This window comes from Triplophysa dalaica, chromosome 10 (assembly GCF_015846415.1).
Source record: "Triplophysa dalaica isolate WHDGS20190420 chromosome 10, ASM1584641v1, whole genome shotgun sequence".
Classification (NCBI taxonomy): Eukaryota; Metazoa; Chordata; class Actinopteri; order Cypriniformes; family Nemacheilidae; genus Triplophysa; species Triplophysa dalaica.
Window position 1 is genome coordinate 19,515,017 of NC_079551.1, and position 21,357 is coordinate 19,536,373.

At 36.3% G+C, this 21,357-nt stretch overlaps 1 protein-coding gene across 1 annotated transcript in view; it reads right to left on the reverse strand.

Moving 5' to 3' along the window:
- Nucleotides 1–348: 348 nt before the first annotated feature.
- The window catches only part of si:dkey-49n23.1 (semaphorin-3D), a 48,192-nt gene continuing 27,183 nt past the window's right edge, over nt 349–21,357 (reverse strand). Inside the window, exons 3-18 of the mRNA XM_056759083.1 lie at nt 15,951–16,111; nt 14,312–14,374; nt 13,853–13,972; nt 13,348–13,441; nt 12,635–12,763; nt 11,213–11,355; nt 10,596–10,710; nt 10,363–10,432; nt 9,813–9,957; nt 8,053–8,275; nt 6,702–6,790; nt 5,783–5,824; nt 5,126–5,283; nt 4,243–4,307; nt 3,828–3,955; nt 349–3,440 (exon numbers count right to left, since the gene is read on the reverse strand). Of these exons, the coding sequence (XP_056615061.1) occupies nt 3,030–3,440; nt 3,828–3,955; nt 4,243–4,307; nt 5,126–5,283; nt 5,783–5,824; nt 6,702–6,790; nt 8,053–8,275; nt 9,813–9,957; nt 10,363–10,432; nt 10,596–10,710; nt 11,213–11,355; nt 12,635–12,763; nt 13,348–13,441; nt 13,853–13,972; nt 14,312–14,374; nt 15,951–16,111 (2,156 nt within the window). The 3' untranslated portion in view covers nt 349–3,029. The remainder of the gene's footprint in view (nt 3,441–3,827; nt 3,956–4,242; nt 4,308–5,125; nt 5,284–5,782; nt 5,825–6,701; nt 6,791–8,052; nt 8,276–9,812; nt 9,958–10,362; nt 10,433–10,595; nt 10,711–11,212; nt 11,356–12,634; nt 12,764–13,347; nt 13,442–13,852; nt 13,973–14,311; nt 14,375–15,950; nt 16,112–21,357) is intronic.

Below are 21,357 nucleotides of genomic sequence, written 5' to 3' on the forward strand. Positions count from 1 at the left end.
ATACATATTAAATTTAAGCATCTCAGTAAACACCCAAAAAAGACAATGAAGATGTGTATTTGACTTTAATGATTATTGTTATCACTTTTTAACTTAGAGAGTTTTTTCACTTCAACAAATATAAAATGGGACATACAGTACTGCACACACAGAAGTGTTAGCGCAAGTAGTCCATTAGGGGGCGTCACTAAAGTTAAATTCCCACAGCAAAGTTTAGCGTTACATTTTATACAAAACTCACACGATAATAATGTGATGAATAATTGATTTTATTCACTTTTTACACTTTTTATTACCTTACACATATACACACACACACACACACACACACACACACAAAGAAGAGCCTATACAATAAATCAACAAACCTTGGACAGTAAAACAAATGATAAACTCCTTGTACATTAAGGAAACATATTTTTTTTACTGTTATGGCAGAAAGGTTGTAAATGCATGTGTAATTATGTTAAAAGAGAGACAAAGTCAATATGTGTGACAAGCACATAATCTAACATTTAAACACACAACTTAAAAACGACTGTTGATCTTACAACTCTGGAATACAAATTTTGAAGCTTAGTTTAAAAAAATAATTATACAATCCGATAAATAACTAATACCAAGTAAAATGTGTTTTGATCAAATGTTTCTTTAGCTTAAAAGTACTTCATTGACATTGTAAAATATACAGTTGAGTTCACAAACCTGTTATAATGTATTCATTTTATTATCTAAAAACAATATATTTTGTAAGTACGATAAAATCCAGAGATAAAAGTTATTTTGTCTTTCATTATTTTTCATAATGTTCATCATTAAAGTTATGCATTTGCATTAATAATAATTCTCATTGCATATGACTGTACTAAAGGGTTGCTGTACTGTACGGTAAACTGTGATACAATTATTTAAAAAATTATAGTCAGCGCTGATTAAAGACAGTAGAAATATTACCATAAAAATCTTAAATAACTACATATTTTTATATTGTATGTTCTCAACAGTAATGAGATTATTTGAAGAAAATGTGTTTATTGTCATGAAAAAAATGTTGAATGAAAAAGAGCCTAAATGAGCCTAAATGTCCTAAAATAAGCATCCTCTTTATACAGATTTTTTATATTTTCCTTTCCTTCCACAACTTGAACTTGACAAGTTTTGTTAAATTCCGACTTCTGAAATGACATGCTAAAAATACATTTTTGATGCTTAATACCTAAATGTGTATTTATTTTACAACAAACATTCACTTTATATATCTTTTTGACACACAATCTGAACCAACTATGAAACAACCTGGGATTTTACCAGGAGGCATGAACACAATTTTCCATTCGACAGCCACAGAGAAGAACAAAGACACAAGAATCCTGGACGTGGTTTTAATGGCCAGTGAAGATCATTTTAAAAGCTCACTGCTGGATCTATGGGGCCATCTCTTTAACTTATCTATCCCAGATGTCTCAACACATGAATATATCCAAGACACACACAGAGTCACTGTATTCAGTTGGGTTGAATTGTTGTGACTTGATGTGTTTTAGAGATATGTGCTTGTCTTTAGAGACTAACATGCAAAGAGTCATAAAAACAACAAAATATTTACTCAGGGATGTTTTCAGGAAAGAGCCAAAGAGATTGGTCATGGTGAGGAAGGAAACATATGAAGGGCACGTCCTGGGTTGTGTAAGAAAGTATAAGCAAACTTCCTCACAACATGAAGGCACTTGCCATTGTCAGATTTGTACACTTGGGTACAGTCAGTAAATAACATTGAGAACATTGAGACAAGAGTCCCAACACAATCATATGACAATTCAAACATGTTTCTATGAATTAACCCTTATGTAAAATACTTCTAAATTCTCATGAAATCATAAAAAAGACACAAGGACTAATAAATCTTAGTGAAGGAAAAAGAAGTCAGTTTATGGTTGTGGAGAGGTTTGTTTATGGCAGTCCGGTTGGTTGTCTTTCTATACTATTAGCTTTCCAAGCAATCCTTTAGAATAGGTGCTTGTCTTGTCAAAAGATTTGATGAAGAAAGAGTCACAATAGATGTCTTCAAGTGTGGATGGAGAGATTATATTTACAATGTGAGCATCCAGTTTACATTGTACATTTTCAAAATCGATATTGGTTAAAGGTCTTGTTTGAGAAAACTACATTTCCCATCATTCTCTGGGGCAGCACATAAACTGGTATGCAAATGTGATTTTTTGTTTTTGTTTTTAATTGTATTATTTATATTTACCATTCATTTTATTGAAATTTAAACAACGTATAGCTCCCCAGATAATAGCACAGGCACTTTTGTAAGATGTCTGCTAAAGATCTCGAAAACATCTGCTGTTTAAAAACATCTGATAAACGTCTTAGAAAGGCCAGTTTTACATACATTCGATCGTGAACATCTTACAGACATCTTCTAGATGCCTATATGACATCTGACTGTAGACGTCTCAGAGATGTATTGCAGATGAGCATGTAATCAAAAAATATGTCGTCCAGATGTAAATGCAGACATCAGATAAACGTCTCAGTTGTATGTGTGCTATCAGGGTCGTCACGTTGTAATAAGGGTTTCCAAACTCGTAAAACTAAATTTCAAGGAGGACTTAAAGACAGAATCAATAAACAAAAGAAACAGATTGAGAATAACACAAAGTGAAGTATGCAGCATCTGTTACAGCTACAGACAGCGTAAATCCATTCCAGCTGCACAGCTACAGGCTGAGCGATAGGTCTTTTTTGTGCTAATGTTACAGTTCGTAATTGTTAAATCACATGCAGGCATTGATATTACTGCCAAGAGCTTTAAAGCTACAAAATAAAACTTTTCTAAAACATTTGAGAGGACTCAACAGAAATAAAAATTATATCAGAGTTTTTCTTGTCTGTAGCCCTTTGATGTCATGCTAACAGTAGCTGTTGATGGTTGTAGCTTTAGAGATTAAGCTACAAGCAAGCAATTTCTCGTCCAAATAGTCAAACTTTCTTTTTCCTTATAAAAGGTCTGAAGTTTCACCTCATTCAAAAGGTTCGTAGGAGGGATTTTGCCTCCTAACTCTCGCTTTACGATTTTCTGCCTCTTGGTTCCACTTCAACGTACGTAGTTTTTGTTGTCTGCGTTTTTCGCGGTACCAGAGCTGTTCGCAGTACTCGTCCGCCGTTAACCCGCTGACTCCCATCAAATGGAGTTCTTTGAAGCTCCGGGGCAAGGCCGCATAATTCCCATCAGGTTTCGATTCGGAGGGTCGAGCATTTTGCGATCTTGACATGTGGTTCTGGGGAATTACGTGGAGCTCGTGGCGGGCTAACGTGCGGGAGAACGAATGTTCGTAGGCTACGCACATGTACAGCCCAGCGTTGACAGAGGATAAACGCTGGAGGAGCAGCCCACGTTGCATGTGGATAAGGTTTTCCTCACCTGCAACCAACTAAAGACAGAAAGAAGTTTGCGTTAGACTTTATCAGGCTAAATGGTGAAGATGAACCGATACTAAATTTCTCAATAGCCGATTATTAAGTGTGATATCTGCCAATACCGTTTCTGAAGATTGAAATTTCTTAACTTTCTGATTGGTATTAATTCATGTGATGACTATTATTATTGAACATCAAACTGGTGATATTTCAACTGGTCCTCTTTTGGTTGACAGGATATATCGGCCCTCATCGCTTTTATTGTTCAATACCGATTATTGGCCGATATATCAGTGCATCTCTAGTAACTGGTATCCTTAATTCTGATTTGTCAAGGTTGACTTGTATATTATACATTTATGATCGCTCAATTAAAGTTTATAAAAGGGATGCAAACGCACCTCTTTACTGTATTGACTGTGGGTTGGCTGCATTATCCACTTGATAGATGCCTGCGGTGACTTTGGGATACATTCCAGGAAAGTTGAGTTTCCCTCCACCCCGTAAATGTTTTTCAGCTCGGCCTGATCTGAACATGTAGAAGAGAAACAGCATTATTAGAAACAGCATCTTTCAAAAATCCAATAAAGATGAAGTGGGTGAAGTGAACTAATAGACATGTGTGGCAAATGGAAAGGCTACATTTTTTAAGGTTAAAAGTCACGTGATGAAAGCAACATTTTCAAATTTCAAAATGTTGAAGTGTACATAAGTGTTTCGAACACTAGAGGGAGTAGTATGTTATTTTTTCCAGTGTTGATCATGATCGGACCAAAGGGAAAAGTGTAGGAAGGTGAAGGGCAAGTCATTAATTACCATCTCTCATGTCCTGACACTGGCTCCAGGGGTCTCCGTACCTCACATCCTGTCTCCGGGCGCGCCTGCGGACCAAGAGAGGATGTTACCCATGTGTAGGACCCACCCTCAGATTTATTATTTGACAGCTTTTCTCTGTGTTGTACTGGGATATTCAGGGTTAAAGTGATAGTTCACCTACAAATGAAAATTCTGTCATCATTTACGTATGTATGAGTTTATGAAAGATGTTGGTAACCGAACATTGGTGGTATCCATTCACTTGCATTGGTTTTGTGTTTTTGCTATGTTTAATGTTGTTTTAATGTTGTTTAATGTTTTTGCTGTTCGATTATCAACATTCTTTAAAATATCTTCTTTTGTGTTCTACGGAATAAAGAATTGCAAATAGCTCTTGGTTTTAGATGACAATAGGGCAATAGTTATTATGATAGAAGTTTCATTTTTGGGGAATCAACAAAACTGCTCTCCAAACAAATATGGCTCAGAAGGTTTCAGCAGTGAATCAATTGTAATTCAACAAATGATGACAGAACACTAAGCTTACAATTTATCTATTGTCTTTAAATATTAAAACTCAACAGATGAAAAATGAGATCATTTCCAATAGACCGCACCGCTTATGTCATTTTTCTAAATTTCACTGACCCATTGCTTTTTAATAACAGGATTTTTAATACATGATTGTGTTCTTTTAAAAACATTAAAACAGCTTCCAAGATATTTCCACTGTCTTTGATACATCAGCAGTGTAAGTGAGTTTTTTATGAAATAAGAGACAAGTCCACATATATGTATTATTAACAAATACAGACAATATGAGAATAAAATATGTGTGTATATAATATAATGTGTGCTATATGCAATAGAAAAGAGATTCTACCTTTTGTTGCTGGGGAAGTAGTTGGTGCACGAGGAGCCGTCCCAAGCGCAGTATGGATCTCGAGCTAGACAGCAGTCTACACACGCTTTACCGTACAGATCACATCTCTGAACGGGCAGCTGGACGACGCCTTCATCGCTGCTCACAAACAACACTTGCTGCAGGAAAAAATAAGAAAACATGACATAAAAATGAGATGCAGTATGAACAGTCCAACATTAAAGGGATAACTAAGCCGAAAATGAAAATGATGTCCTCTTTTCCTCACCTTCCTTTCATTTTTAAACCTGTATGACTTTCTTTCTTCGGCGTAAAGCAAAAGAAGATATTTTTAAGAATGACGGTAACCAAACAACAGCGGTGTCCATTGACTTCCATTGGTTTTGTGTCCATGAAGAAGAAGTGAACAGGAGCCGCTGTTCTTCGGTTACCAACGTTCTTGAAAATATCTTCTTTTGTGGTTTGAAAGGACATGAGGATAAGTAAATGATGACAGAATTTCATTTTGGGTGAACTGTTCTTTTAAGAAGCAAATGAATCATAAATAGTGTACAAAAATATCAGGCTATACACTTCTTTTCTCAAACGCTTGCCCTATCCTTCAATTTCTCAAATGGAAAGTCTCCTGTTAGCCACCCACCCAACATGTCCACTTACTCTTTTGGTGGAGAGCTCCATGTTCACAACCGGGGTCTGAGACTAAAGAAAGAGAGAGACAGGAAAAAACGTGTCAACGCATAAAATGAATCATCACGAGAACAAAGAAGAAAAAGATACGCATTGTTGGCTCTGAATGAGGGCAGATCATCATAACAGACCCTTGAGGAGGTTTTAAAGCGTTCTGCTTCACTGGTTCATTTCGTCTCTATAATACTGACAGCAAATGGGCCTTGACTCCTAAAACCACCCGCTTTCTCCAAAGTGCTGTGGGACGCCAGTGGACGATGGCTGCTATCATATGTCACCTGCTGGCTTAAGAGCCCATACAGAAATTTGATATTTGGCCATGTACACCATTTCATTTTGGTTCATATGGACATTTTTGTATACTTTTGTAAATCCACTATTTTTCCTAAACATACAAAAACATAAAGCGCAGAACATGGGTTTTCAATCCAGTATATGTATAAATAGGTTTATGTGTCATACACACTATTTAACTAATTTTGTAGTTTTTTTAATACTGTTTACTGTATATACAAAAATGTGACATTGTTATATACTGTATGCAAAATCCATACCTACTTGAACATTTTTTGAAAGTGAGGGCTATATTTACAAAACATCACTTTTTCCTTTAGTATTATGAAAAATCAATGTTTGATGCTTCAAATAAATGATCTTCTCTTTTCAATGAACATTACTTTTCATGTCCCGTCTCTGGGTTTGGTCTCTAGCACCTTTGGAAATCTGACAGTATCTGTTTTTCCTCTTTAGCAGTTATTTCTGTTTGGGAAGTGCTTGACATGGTAACAACAACCAATAGGAGCCTGGGGTCAAAGGTCACGAGAGAGTCCTGTAGATTGGTATGACAAACCAGCAGAGGAGGAAGAAGACATAGATAACATTCAATTACCTTGAAAACTTTGAGCTCCTCTAAAACGATTTCTTCAGTCTCCCAATTCTCTTTAGGTATGGAGACCACCTTCAGCACCTTACCATCATCTGGAGACACAGAAATATGTGTAAATTTGTATTAATCCACAAAATTGTATAAGGTTATTTAAACTTCTATATGTGATTCTAAGGGTCAAAAGCTACATTTTTGTATTTAAACCTTGAGAAACAAAGTTTAGGATGGATCTGGGATCAAACCCTCTCACTGTCTTTCATTGGTCGAACAAACAGGTAGCCCCACCCCAAACCAGCCGGACCCCTCAAACAAACTTGCAATTGCAATTTTATTTAGTTGTGCTTGTGGCAAACACATCGCATAATGCACAAACATCTCAGTTACCATGGTTACCAGTACCACTTAGTTACCACAGCGTGCCTTGGGGCTTTATCCAGCTGTTACAGTGTTTTACTACTTGACACAATACGAATGCAAGCATGCTCTCTGTGCACACAGGTTAAGCATATTTGTGCCGAACAGAGCGTCTGTTTGACTTAAATGATTCACTTAAAAGTGGCACAATGGTAGAACTCCACACATCTCCGGAAGGGCAAATGTTGGACAGGAAAAGAAACACTAGATTGTTGGAATGTCAGGATGATCCCAGGCAACAGGACCAGTGACCAGCGTGGGAACAGAGGTCGTGTTTGATAGAGTTTACTCATTCCACATCAACAACGTGTCCTAGTGTTCACCTAGCAATACTAGAACAAACTGTATAGCTCAAAGGTATTAGAATATGGAAGCGTTAGGAAAGTTAGTAGATTGCAAAAATTGTTCAATTGGCAGAGAATTGAAGATCAGGTTCGATTCCCAGACAACAAAAATGATAAAATGTAAATCTTGAAGTACTCAAAGTAAAAAGCAGTTGAAGTATAAGTTTCGCTGTTACTGTGCATACGTGTAAATAAAAAAATATTTTCAGACAGCATTTTTGTTTCTTTTTCCATTTAAAATATCTAAACGATCTGCGAACATTTACATTAAAATGGACAAAATGAAAAAAAAAAACTTGATTTGTTTACATTTTAGTTTATATTTAGAGAATAATATTATTAATATTTATATTATTATTAATTATCTTATTATTTGTTTTCCCTACAACATTGACAAACAGTTTTGTTTGTTTTAGGATAAACCACAGTGAATTTTGTTATATTTAGATTTAACAAATTACATTATTGTGTAGATGTTTACTAGAAGAAGAATGCTGGTTAAAATGATGTGGGTAGGTCTCATATTTATGTGATGTCAAACTTGGCAGTGCATTTTGGATGTAATGCTTATACAATATGTAATATATGAAAATTACCTGTTCCCAGGTGCAAGACATCATATTGTCCATCCTCTGCATCCACCCTGTCAACCACAATTTTCTGCAGCCTGTATGGTGTGTTGATCTGTGTGAAGACGGGTCGTCTGTGGATGGGTACCACCAGGTCCCACATTAGCTGATGAGACCTCATGAAGCTCATAACATCATCTGGGAAATCCCGGGTGGACTTGTGCAAAGGGTCATAGGTCTCGCTAGGACACTGAAAGGAAAAGCAGAAAAATGAGACGCATTCGATCAGAGAGTAACACAGAATTTGTTTTTATACCGCAACCATCCCAAAGAAAGTAAAAATAGTCCAAATCAGTTGTACAGATGTGGGTTTTGGCCACTGTGTAAGCATCATAATTCATGTGTTCTTCCTATTGGGAAATTCAGAAGTAAAAATAAAGCATTTCAAGTCTTTTAAAGACATAGATTTGTTTCTGGACCGTGACAGGTTCTGGTATTTTTTGACTGAATACGGTAAGTACCTTTATAAAACAAAATATATGGTTATGTATTACACTAGAAAATATAATGCAATACGAAGAGTTTTTTTTAAATCCTGTTTTTATTGTGTTATCATATTTTGATTGTGTTTAACTGCGTTAGTTAGCTCTTAAATTTAATATTACTTAATCAAAACAATTTATTGATATAACTTGGAATGCACCATAAAAAAATATTTTTTTGAAATAATAACTATATGAAATAATATATTGTTTTTGAATAAAGTGCTTATATTTTTCAATACATAAAATGCTGAAATGTATTATATACTTTTCAGTATATTGTAATATTTTTAATTATATATATGTATTTATATATATTATAAATATATTAACAAAGTATTATTTTATAAAAATATTTTTCAAATATCATTTATTTTGTATTTATATTGTCAAATATATATTAAATTGTTTAGCATATTAACATTTTATAAATTGGAAAATATATGTTTTGTGAAGGGTCACTTTGAATCACAATTACCGCAAATGTGCATATCACCAATAAACATTGTCAGTTTTTTTATGTATTTCAACAGTAAAACACAGTTATTCACTTTCAGAAATGTGATGATGCTTTTATTTCCGAGAATAAGTGTGAAATCTGTATGTTGGTCATATAATTTTTGGCAATAATTATTTTAAAATAATATTTTTTTATAATAAATTACAAAGTTAAGGCCTTATAGTGTCTGAACACATAATTTAAAATATATTTTCCCATTACATTTTTCTATAAGATGTTGCAGCCCAACTTTAATTCCGGGTAAACTCTTGCTTTATCTACAAAGAAAATCTATTTCTATTAGTTCCTCTTTCTGTTTAATATTATTTTATTGCATCATCTAAGCTCTTACTGCCCACTAAGTCACCAAACTCTATCATTTCAAAGCTTTTATCTTTCATTTAGGACAACTCTGTGGTTGTGACCTCGAGGGCTAATGGAGCAAACCTCACAGACCTGATGATTGACCTGCTTCACTGAAGAACTCAACACTAAAAGCCCGCACTTTAGCCACTTCACCCTGACGCATGACCCCCTGAGCGCCTGACGACAGTTTTACAGCCCCCTTGAGACAGTGCAGCCAGTTTCAATGGCTTCAATGCTGTGACACCACATGTGCAAACCAGAACCAAGAACCCAAGAGAGAAGGATCGCTCCAGGGTCCGGAGATCACCTGCGGATGTCATCCCCTCCCCCAAATTCAGCCAGATATCGTGTAGCAGAAAAAAAAAGTGTTGAAAACTCACCGTCCCTGGTCGGGGATAAGGGATTTTCCCCTTGTACTCCATCCATCGATAATCTGGCCCCTCCTTGTGTGCGAAAGGCCCGTTGAAGGCGGCTCTGATGGAGGCCATGGAGTAGACACACACAGCCGAGCCTCTAAACACAGAACTGTTGAAGATAGAGACGCAAGGAATCGTGTATTAGTCTGATGTCGGGTTAGAATAACAGAGTCTCTCACGCCTGGTGACCTTTGAACCTTCTGAATGGCCTCAAGCTATCCATTCCTTGAGAGGGAGAACCAAGACGGATCGTTCTAGATGGATCGGGTGGGGAGGAGAGCAGACTGTTGATATTAGGGGCGTTTGATAGCGTTGGGTAAACTAAGATAATCGGATTTTGGTTGTTGTAACAAACAATGAGGTCTGAGAACCTGGAAGGGTCGGTTACGCTTGAATGAGTGTGACTGATGGGTAAATTTGGAAGGAGACGGTGATGAAGCAGGAATTATGAGGTAAACAAATATGACATTGACGGGGAATGTGGTCCGAATGGGATTGTGGGTAATGTTCCTACCTGGAAGTGGAAAAGACACCATAGATGGCTGGATTTTGTGGATCTTTGGTCTCCAGGATGAAAATGTCCTCTAAGTAAAAAAAGGATAGGAAAAAGGATGATACAGTAGGACTTGATGACATCATCATCATTCTTTCAAGGGCAACATTGAATAGACTAAAGTCTATTAAGTGATTTATGTTAATAGATTATTGAAGAAGGATGCGGTTTGTGATTGGATTGTGTGGACGTACGCAGTTCATCAAAGTGTGTGTCCATGCCTCCAGGACCTGGTACTGAACACACCAGTCTGGCTTTTAGGAAGGTGCTCCAGCGATTTATTAAACTTCTCTTTCCCCCGATGTCATTCTGATAAACACAACAAGAACAGGCAAGATATTACTTTAGATGACATCACAGTATCTACGTCCAACTAAAAAAACTGTGTAATATAAACCACTATAAATATTTCCAGGAACACAAAGTATAATGTTCAAGATAATTTAATAAAAAGTACATTTTCGCATTTGGCAGACACTAAAAAAAGACTGTAATTTTCTGTAAAATACCATAACATTACAGTTGTATCATGTAAAATTACATGTTATTCTTGTAAATTTGCAGTTTTTACCGTCTTTCATTAAATAAACTGTGTAGGATCTGTTGACAGTAGTTTAGTTTCCAAGTCTCTCAAACAAAGCTTCATTCATTCATCATTAGATACATGATGTTTCTGGATGACATAGGGGCTTACACATCAATTCATTAGCGCAAACAAAAGACGCTTTGTTTCAGGACACAAGACGAAAGCTCTTTCGGGTGCATTTTCATGTTTTAATTGGCTCATTACGAGACGTGACTTGGCATTCACCTTGCAGACGCGGGCAACTCGGCTGTAGACCCGCTTGTCAAGTTGGTTAGACTCCACAGCGGTCTCTTTAAAAAAGAAGTAGACCTTGTCATCGTCCAAGCTGTGCGTGTCAGGGATAGAATATGATCCAATAAACTCCGGCTCTGTGAAATAAAATTGCATTAAAGGGGAGGTCTGATGGAATTTTACAACTATAAATTAGTAAAGAAGTATAGCTATTTGAGCAACTCTTAAGTCGCAGCGCTCAACGTTCACAAAAAAAGGACGATATTTTCTTAAACAGAAATCACTTTTTAACAACTACAATGACGGCTGGTTGGGACTATGACTAACTGGGTTAGCGACATCACAAATCCCAAAATTTACATTAACCCTGGCACCTAGAACATGGATATGGTAACAAACACATGTGAACACACACACTCTCAGCTTGACCAATCAGAGCGTTCTGTGAGGAGGGACTTCCTAAAACTAGGAACTCAACAAACTTTTTTTTGAGAATTGAGAAGATGGTGTAAAACACTGGTGAAATGTATTATATTTAAGCCATTTTTTAAAAATCAAAACCTATTCTTTAGCAAAGTGGTTCTCAAACCGGTGGGCACCTAGATGGATGTAGGGGCCACCATTTTTGTAGAATCTTATGAAATATCAAAATTTATTAATTTTCTCCAATCAAACAACAGAAAAATAAGACCAGCAACCAAAAGAATTGATGTTCCAGCATTGAATACTTTTTGGTTTATTAAAATTTTAAGTTTAAGATCATGAGTCTTTATTTGGGGGGCCACAAAGCGATGAACCATTAAGAAAGGGGGCCTTACAACAAATACGTTGGAGAACCACTGGTTTAGCACATTATAAACATCATAAAGATTTTGAACATAGTCAAAAAAGGACTGCTTTAAAATGCACATAATGCAATTAGAAACATAATGCATTGTTTGTGTTTGCATGCACACATATAAAAATAAACAGGACTTACAAATGTTTGTTGACATTTATTATTTAATTTCTGGATTGTGTATGTATATATTGATTTTATTTAAACTATTATACCTACATTAACATGAAATATATTCTGATATTAATTTACTTAATTTACTTACAGTTAATACACTGATGCAAAAAAAGCTGTTTCACGCACAATAATTTATATGTATCGCATACGGAATCCATAATAACACTTCTCTCAACACAATACAATAATTTGTACCATTTGAACTTCATTCATAATTGAATATATTTGAATATATTTGGCTCCTTTGATCTATCAGTGATACATTTAATGTCAAATTTATTTGTAAAATACCTGACATGTATGACATAATTTGCGTACCCAGATTTGGGCATGGGGAATGATCCTTTAACAATAATGAAAAACATTACAAATAAGATAACAAACGTATTACTTGACCTCACCGTTTAGCCAGTTGTCCTGGTAAGCTTCGGTACGAATATAATGTTGATTGTCGCTATGCACAGATGTGCGAAAAATGGCGGCGTTCGTTCCCATGAAGTCCACCGATGTCCCGGCGTACAGATCTCCATCTGAAGCGAAAGTCAAGAGCCAAACACATCCAGAATAACTTAATATGACTGATGTTTTCTAGCTCATTTACTAAATCTACCCTTTGACTCCAAAGCTCAAAACTCTGTTTATACAGCAGCATGTGTGAATATAAAATGTCAATAATTTCAGATACACAGGAGATTATTAAATCATAAAAAGGTCTTTGCTGTAATAGCCTTAAATTGAGAAGCATACGGTCCGTGCAGTGTGGCCCTCTGGGGTGTATATGCTTTCTAAAAAACGTTTTGCGGCTGGGTTTCATTTCCTGAGCACATTGTAATTTTTTTACATTCATTAACTGTAACTGTATAATTTGTGTCCTGTAGAAACTGATTAATATGGGGAACTTTCAAATTGCCCCATTTGAAACTAACATCTGGCTGTGGGTTTTACCGTTTCATTTAGCAGAGATTTACAGTAAAAGGGAGTATGAAACACATAAATGGGACATTTGTGCATGTTTGATCAATCTTTCTTCCTGAGTTGGCCTTATGGGTAATTTTCAAGGGCGGCACCGGGGAATGATGGGTTTGGGAAGTCTACAGTAGGGTCACAAACTCACCTGTTAGTCGGGCGGTAAATGGTTCTTGCGGACTGAAGGGACATTTTCCTCGCCCGGATTCTACAGCGTGGCTAAGGAGGCGGAACGTGGGTTTCTAGGACACAGAGAGACAAGACTGTCACACGTTTTGCACCATTAACCCTCATTGTTAGTTTAGCTTTACAGTCAACAACACTCCCATTTACTCCTGTAGGCATGTTCACGTCATCATTTACTCACCCACAGATTGTTCCAAACCTGTATGGAGGTCTTTTTTTTCCGCTAAACACAAAGGAAGATATTCGGTAGAATGTCATTAACCTAACAGATCTCATCCCCCATTAACTGCCATAGTAGGGAAAATAAATACTATGGGAGTGGGATGTGATCTGTTTGGTTACTGACATTCTTCCAAATATCTTCCTTTGTGTTTAGCCGTTTGGAACAATCTGTGGGTGAGTAAATGACGATGGAATTTTCATTTTTGGGTGAACTGTCCATTAAAGTAATAGTCATGACTGCTTACCTCAAGATTGTGTCCGAGGTCAACATAAGTGCATTGTGGGTGAAAAGCGCCGGTCCCGCACACAAACACATGGGTTTTGTTGAAAGGCTGTAGGAGTCTGACGTAATTGGCACAGTCTGTCTGTGAGATGCATGCGGTATGTGATTAAAATTGCGATTTGTATTAAAGTACTGGAGAGAATAAATGCACAACATTATAAATTACTCAGTAATGTAACTGATGCTATGCAGGAGGGAATAATATAAAAAACAAGCAAAGAGACACAGATTTCACCTCCCTCAAGACTTTCCAGTTGAATTATCTCCCCATGGGGCCACATATAAATGTTCATGCTTTATTCTTATCTCGAACTCTGAGAAAACTTATGAAAATTCATCTACGTACAAGCAGATGGGTTCTTGAAAGCTTTTCTCTCTACCCAGATTCACCTTTGTACCCTTAAAAGGTCTCTCGACTTACCGTCAGATTCTTTCCAGCGTATTTGCAGCGTTCGATGTGTTCCTGCGCAGCTGGCCAGTGGATCTAAAAATAAAAGAAGCGGTTTTCCCAAAGAACAAAAAACAACATTGCATAACATAATAACTTAGTTCATTTGGATATCAGTGTCATTTCTAAAGAGGGGAAAACTGTGTGCTTGAATGCTCGTCTGCAGAGAAATAATGAAAGGAATAGTTTGCACTAAAACAAATATTATGCCAAACGTATCCATGTGTCATATTTACAAACCCAACTGCTTGTTATTTGTTTACAGTGGAATACGTTTTTAAAGAATCATAATCCATCTTTTTCATTTTGACAATTTGGAGCTTTACAAACTCTGTTCACTAAAATATATTGTTCATAGTACATACCGATTGTCACATTTTCATAGTACATGCCCATCGTAAATTATTTTCCTAATATTGTATTCTGTATTTATTCACACTGTATATCTGCACTTGCTAATTGCACTTCTGGTTAGACCTAAACTACATTTCGTTACACTGTACCTGTATATGTGTAATGACAATAAAGTTGAATCTAATCTAATCTAATCATCTAAAAAGGAAGCTTTGCAGAATAACAAGACCAATGGCTTCAAAAGACTTGAACTGTAGCATGTGAACTACTTCTACTATTTAGTTACTATTAACTTTTGTTGTACAATGTATGAAAAAAGGTATGTGTAAATTACTAAATTAGACTAAGTAATGCGAATCAATAATGGCAAACTTTCATTTTGGCAAACTGTTCCTTAGTTATTATTCAATATAATCAACATAACTACTGTAAATCATTGCTGAAACTATAAATCCACTGAACTGAATAACTTGACTCATTTGATCATTTTTATATGATTACTTTCATGTTCTTGTAACAGTATGCACAATAAGTCACAAACTCATCTGTTCAATGTGTTTTTGGAGTACGTCCATTCATAATTAATCAACCGACTTCATGCCAAATTGTGATGATTTCCACATGGCCGTGTGCAGATATTGACCTGATCATCAGCAGAACAACATAATTGTGATGTGAACAATCCGACGTGCTTGAGTTCTTATTAAAGATCACGCACATGTGATTGTGACATGACCTCACATGTGACCTCATCATTTCCTAAAGGCATCTTGATGTATTTCACTAATTAAAATGATGCGAATTAAAAGTTGTATTAAAATGAATCCAATTCAACAAAAGATAATTTATATTTGCTTATTTGACAGCATCACAAGGAACATACTACACACATATGTGCTCCTGCAAAAATAGCCGTCAAGATGGACACGTTTTCTTACTCGAGCTGTAGATTTGTATAAAGTTGAAAGATCAAAGCTCACTCCAAATCCATATTACTGTGTGTTTTTGCCAGTTTGCATGCTAAGCATACATTGTAAATACAGTACATTACACTTACAGAGGAAATTCTTAAAAGTTCCTCTTTGCAAATGAAAGATCAAGTGGTCGTTTTTTCTAACAGGGGTTATCGGCAGCAAACCACATATACATTCAATAGAATCCATTAACGTGAATTGCGTCTTTGACCTCAGTAAGGCCCAACAGTGGATGTCCGCTCATATTGTGTTGACAGTTTAAAGGGGGTGCCTAGTTATCTGACCTTGCGTGCCGGTTGGGCGAGGCTGTCAGAGTTCAACATGTAAATGTGGTCTCGGCCCCCGACCAGCAGCCATCCGCGATCTTCATCCAGCAGTAAAGCCTGGTACGCTCCACCTTCTGCTCCGTCCCAAAACACGGCAGAGCTGTTCTTCGACCTGAGATCTACCAAAGAAGAACAGGTAACTTTAACAAAACAGCTTTTAGCATTGCAATGACACATACGTAGAAACACACAACGCCATGTGGGTCTAATCTGATCGGTGATATGTAAAATAAATATGTCAATCATACACAAAAATGACTTCAGCACACTTGCATTTATCAGATCATAAATATTTACATTGCCACATGGAGGTACAATCTTATACAGAAGTCGCACAAAATCAACATTCATGGACATTCACAAAAGTTCACCGTTGGGGTCTATGAAAGCAATATAAGCTTTCCAATTAGAGCCAATTAACCCTGAACGCTGTTGCTTGACAGCTGCACTCAACTGCTACCCACAATTCCAATGGGACAGCTCTCTGACAGGCACATTTGGAGGCAAAGCAGAAAGTTTGTGCGATTACACATCGAAAAGCAATTTAAACGCCACAACTACCAACTTTCGGAGGTGTCGGGGATGTTGGGTTGCGGTGTGGGAGGTATTGCGGTAATAAGCTCTGACAGATGTTTTCTTTGACTCACGCCTTGCCCTGGTATTGACGAAAGTGAACTGCAGAGGAAATAGTTGAAGGAGTAGAAAATGCATTCTTGTCTCATGAAGTCTCCAGCTGGTCATGTCCAGGTGATGTTTACAAGTTACACCTGGATGTCGCTTACTGCTTCTCATTGTGCAGCAAAATTCTGTCAGATTTATTGATTGCTTAAAGAAAGTAAACTAGGTAAATTAATTAATAAAATAAAACAAATTATTAAAAGCAAGCAAAATATGGATAATTTTTTGCATTGTAACAAAAAGAATGTAAACAACAACATTTAATTTGTTATTTTTTTGTTTTATAATATATTTATAATAAATTGTAATAATGTATATTTTATTTTATAGTTTATATATTTATTTTTACTATAGAATTTAATGTAACCGTAGACTTTGTTACAAGTTATCACTTTAATACTTAAAAAAATAATTACAAATTATTTTTCATAAAATAAGATTTATGCATATTTTATCGTGTTTAAACAACACAATCTGTCCTCAACTGAACACATCACAACAAATGTTGTGCTGCTTTTCACTCAATCTTAAGTTTATTTTATTTCTTTTACACAAGATCAACACAAAATGACGCAAAATATGTTAAAAACATCTAATTAGGTATGCACCATAAAATATTGTTATCGGCCGATAAATGTTGAGTTTTTAGGTTATCGGTATCGGCTGATAATACAATTTAGGCCGATATATCACAGCAAATAAATGTATGTTGGAAAATATATCCCTATTGGCTTCCAATGTTAGAGAATTATCGGTTTTCGTTATCGGCCAAAATGTATATAACGTTGCATCTCTACATATAATGTGTTAAAATTTCATCACACAAACAAAACACACAAATACGTTATTCTTTAACTAATCCTTTATTGAGAGTCAAAAAAGCCAAAACAAACAATTGTTATTCTTTCTTTCTTAATTACCATTATGATTAATAAATATATATCTGAATATAATAATGATCAGAATTATAAAACAAATTCTGTGTTTTTAATTTCTAAAAGGAAATTAGATTTGAAATATTAAAACGGTGTATAAATAATAATACTTCATTATTTTCTCATAAAATTGTCATTTGCTGGGTGATTTACTGCCTTGGAATTAATCCATCTGTTATTGTTTTTCTGTCTCTCGCACCTGCCGCTTTCTTCTCTAAAGAAAAAAAGCACAAGTTGATCTTTCTACTAGGGTCAAGCCCATAGGGGGAATGCATTAAATGTTGGCTTCATTCATTATAAAGAAAAAACGCCTAAAACGTGATTCATAACATTACATGAGTTAATTACTGAACCCTTTGTATGAAACTAAAATGAATGCAATTAGGATCAGTGATTAATGTTACACAAGCTCATTCCCGTATTGCATTTCACATCTTTCCCTGTTTCAATGCGCCTGAACTTCCATAGTCCATTAAAGCTCTACATTGCATGACTCAACATTAAAAGAATTCTCTACATTACAAAAGGCAATTTCCGACAAAACAAATCTCATAATTGGGGCATGTTGATGCTATCCATCATGAAACTCATTTAGCAATACCAATAAACAAGTCACGGCACCTGCTGGAATCCATTGCATTACAGCTTCGAGCTTTATAGTGTCACGGAACCCCACAGACAAGAGCAAACAAAGATCTGACTAAGCAATATATTTACAACAGGGTATAACAACAGCTGATCACAACAGAGAATAGAGAATGAATGCAATGTGAAGACTGAGTAGGTATATAAAGAGTCCGGGTGATGAAGGATGATTACGGGCAGGTGTGTTTATTACATACCCTGAACAGGTGTGGGAGCGTATTGCATGATTGGAAATGGAGACCTTGGGGGAAAGAGGCGTGGGGACGGACGCGCATTGACTAAACAATTAGGGAGGGGAGTTTCCTGAAGGCTAGCGCAGGGACAGGAAGCATCCAGGACGGTGCTCCCAACCTGGGGAATCATGCAGGCCATGGGGGACCTGGCGTTTCAGTGGGCCAGGACATCGGGGTTACACCCCTACTTTTTACAAGAAGTGCAATGGTATTTTAATGACCACAGGGAATAAGAACCTCGGTTTAACGTCTCATCCGAAGGACGGCGCTTTTTTACAGTATAGTGTCCCCATCACTATACTGGGGCATTTGGACCAACACAGACCACAGGGTGAGCGCTCAAGCTGGCAACGCTAAAAACGTTTTAGCTTTCCCAGGAGGTCTCCCATCCAGGTACTGACTAGGCTCCATCCTGCTTAACTTCAGTGGGTAACAGGTCTTAGGCTACAGGGTGATATGGTTGCTGGAGATGCTGGCATGGGTGAGTCTTGAAGCCCCGGCTCGGTTGAGCGTCGATGGATAATTACGGGCAGGTGCGATGGATAACACAGGGACAGATGCGGGAGCATGGGTATGATGGGAAGTCCTTGAGGGAAACACAGGAGAAACAGGCTTGGGGACAAACGAGACTGTGACGTAAAGAGCTTCAGAGAATTTGGATCAGAAATCAAATAAAATAATTGTGCAATTTGTTACAGTTGTCTAAATATGTTTCAATAGCGATGCCCAAGTCATTCGTTCAAATCCCAATAAATTATTAAACAAAAAAAATATACATTTCTTCGCATTCACTTACTGTTGGCCTATATATGATAATAAGATATTTCAATTTAAAAGGAAATTCAAAATCATGTTTTCTTATTATGTTATCATGTATTTATTGTGTTTTATTGTGTTATTAGCTGTATGTTTTAGTCATTATTGCTTAAATAACAATTATTGCTGCAAAACAAACCAATTACAGTTTGATTGATATTAATTGGAATTCAAAATAAAAACTATTTCATTTCGGAAACAAACTCATTATATAGTCTCTAAAGTGCAGTGAATCTTATTTTAGTACACTTAAACAAAGTTTGGGTCTAACTTACCATTCTCACCACTGTTTTGACAACAGGATCAAAGGAAACTTATATAAACATAATGATAATAATATCTATTTATTCACAGTATTTGCAATCACAATGCTAGTAATGAGTGTACCTCAGACTTAACTTAGGACACCGACAAATATTATGCTCTCCTTCAAGTGGATCTGAGTTCATTCTTTACCATCATATAGATCATCATTCACACCTGAGCCAAAATTCCTGCAAATCATTTTCAGATCTGTAAAACACCCTAAAAAGCATTTCAGTTTGTGTAACACGATCTGGCCAGACGTTCACCATTTTCAAGATCGCCAAAGGAAACAACATTTCAATGAGATCATGGCCATTGAGAGTCTAGCTTGTGTTGCTCGTGTGTCATGCGTTGGATCGCAAACGTTTCCCACACTGTCTTATTTATCTGGATTTCGGAAGAAAAATCCCCCACCCACTTCCTAAACACATACTATACATTCTCATTACCAGGGTATAAAAACAAGCATGGCCACAGAAGGTTCCTTTCCTCACATCTTGCAAAGACACATCTGGTTCTTACTCCACCCTGTCCATCGGGTCCTCTTATCAATGTAATGGGACGGACTGTTCCTGGCAGTTATAACGTTAAGGTGCCGTGCCATTGTATGCAGGTTTATATCAAATGTTATGGTTTTACAAAACCTAATAGATTATCTAAGGTCTTAAATTGTGTTGACTTTACGAGTGGTATTGCACAGAGTCCTAGAGGAAATGATTTGATTTAATGTGTCCCAGCAGTACAAGATCCAAGCGTTGTACTGGAGCCAATGACATTTGCCCATAATTTAATGAATTAAACAGTTAAGTAAGTGATAATGTACCGTTCATTATCACAAAGTAAACTCTTTCAATGCTTATTTTGCGATAATGACTAGCTGACTATATATTATCAAAAATGGACGCTTCAATTACAGTTCAAATACTTATTGTGTAAGAGTGACACAGAAGTAAGTTGTCAATGACGATACAAAATGCCAAAACTGACCAATCAGAATTACGCATTTCCTGCTGCTTACTAGCAACATGCTAATGCACCGCCTCTATGATTGATGAAACTTAATGGGGGTACGTCGTTCAGCCACGAGACCTTCAACACAACGCTGCTCTGATCGAGACAGACGTGAAACATCTGGTCGACACGATACAGCTGGAATCAATCAAAGCTTATCAATCGCATACGGAGAGCTCGCATACATCTTGTACACGTTCCATTTAATAAATCTTCGAAGTCATTTTGAATTCAACCATCATGAACAATAATACAATATAATAATGTTCATGATAATTTGTCGATTGTTTAATAAGATTGTGAGTTGTTTAGCAATTTGTTTCCAGGGGTATTGCATCAACAAATACATAAAAACCAAGAAATGTTTATAATTGCACAAAATATTGTTTGTTTTTTCCAAGAATGTGTTTAACTTAAAATAAACTTGTATTGACATTTAATTATTAACAATCTTTTGTATTGTATCAAAATGGTTTGGACATGTAGAACGTGGCTGCCACAAAGATGCAACGTTTCATGCAAATGGTACAAAACAGGATTTATAAGGCAACTTCAGAAATAATAATTGGATTACAGGATCGCATCCATCCAATCGTGATACGCAAGCAATAGTCACCAGTTTAGGGGGGATTTACACAGATTTGATGGGGGTCTTTAAATACAGCCATGCGGGACTCCTATTTCTTACCCTGCCAGACACTATTTGGATCGTTTTTCATCCGATGCAACATTTCAAAAGAT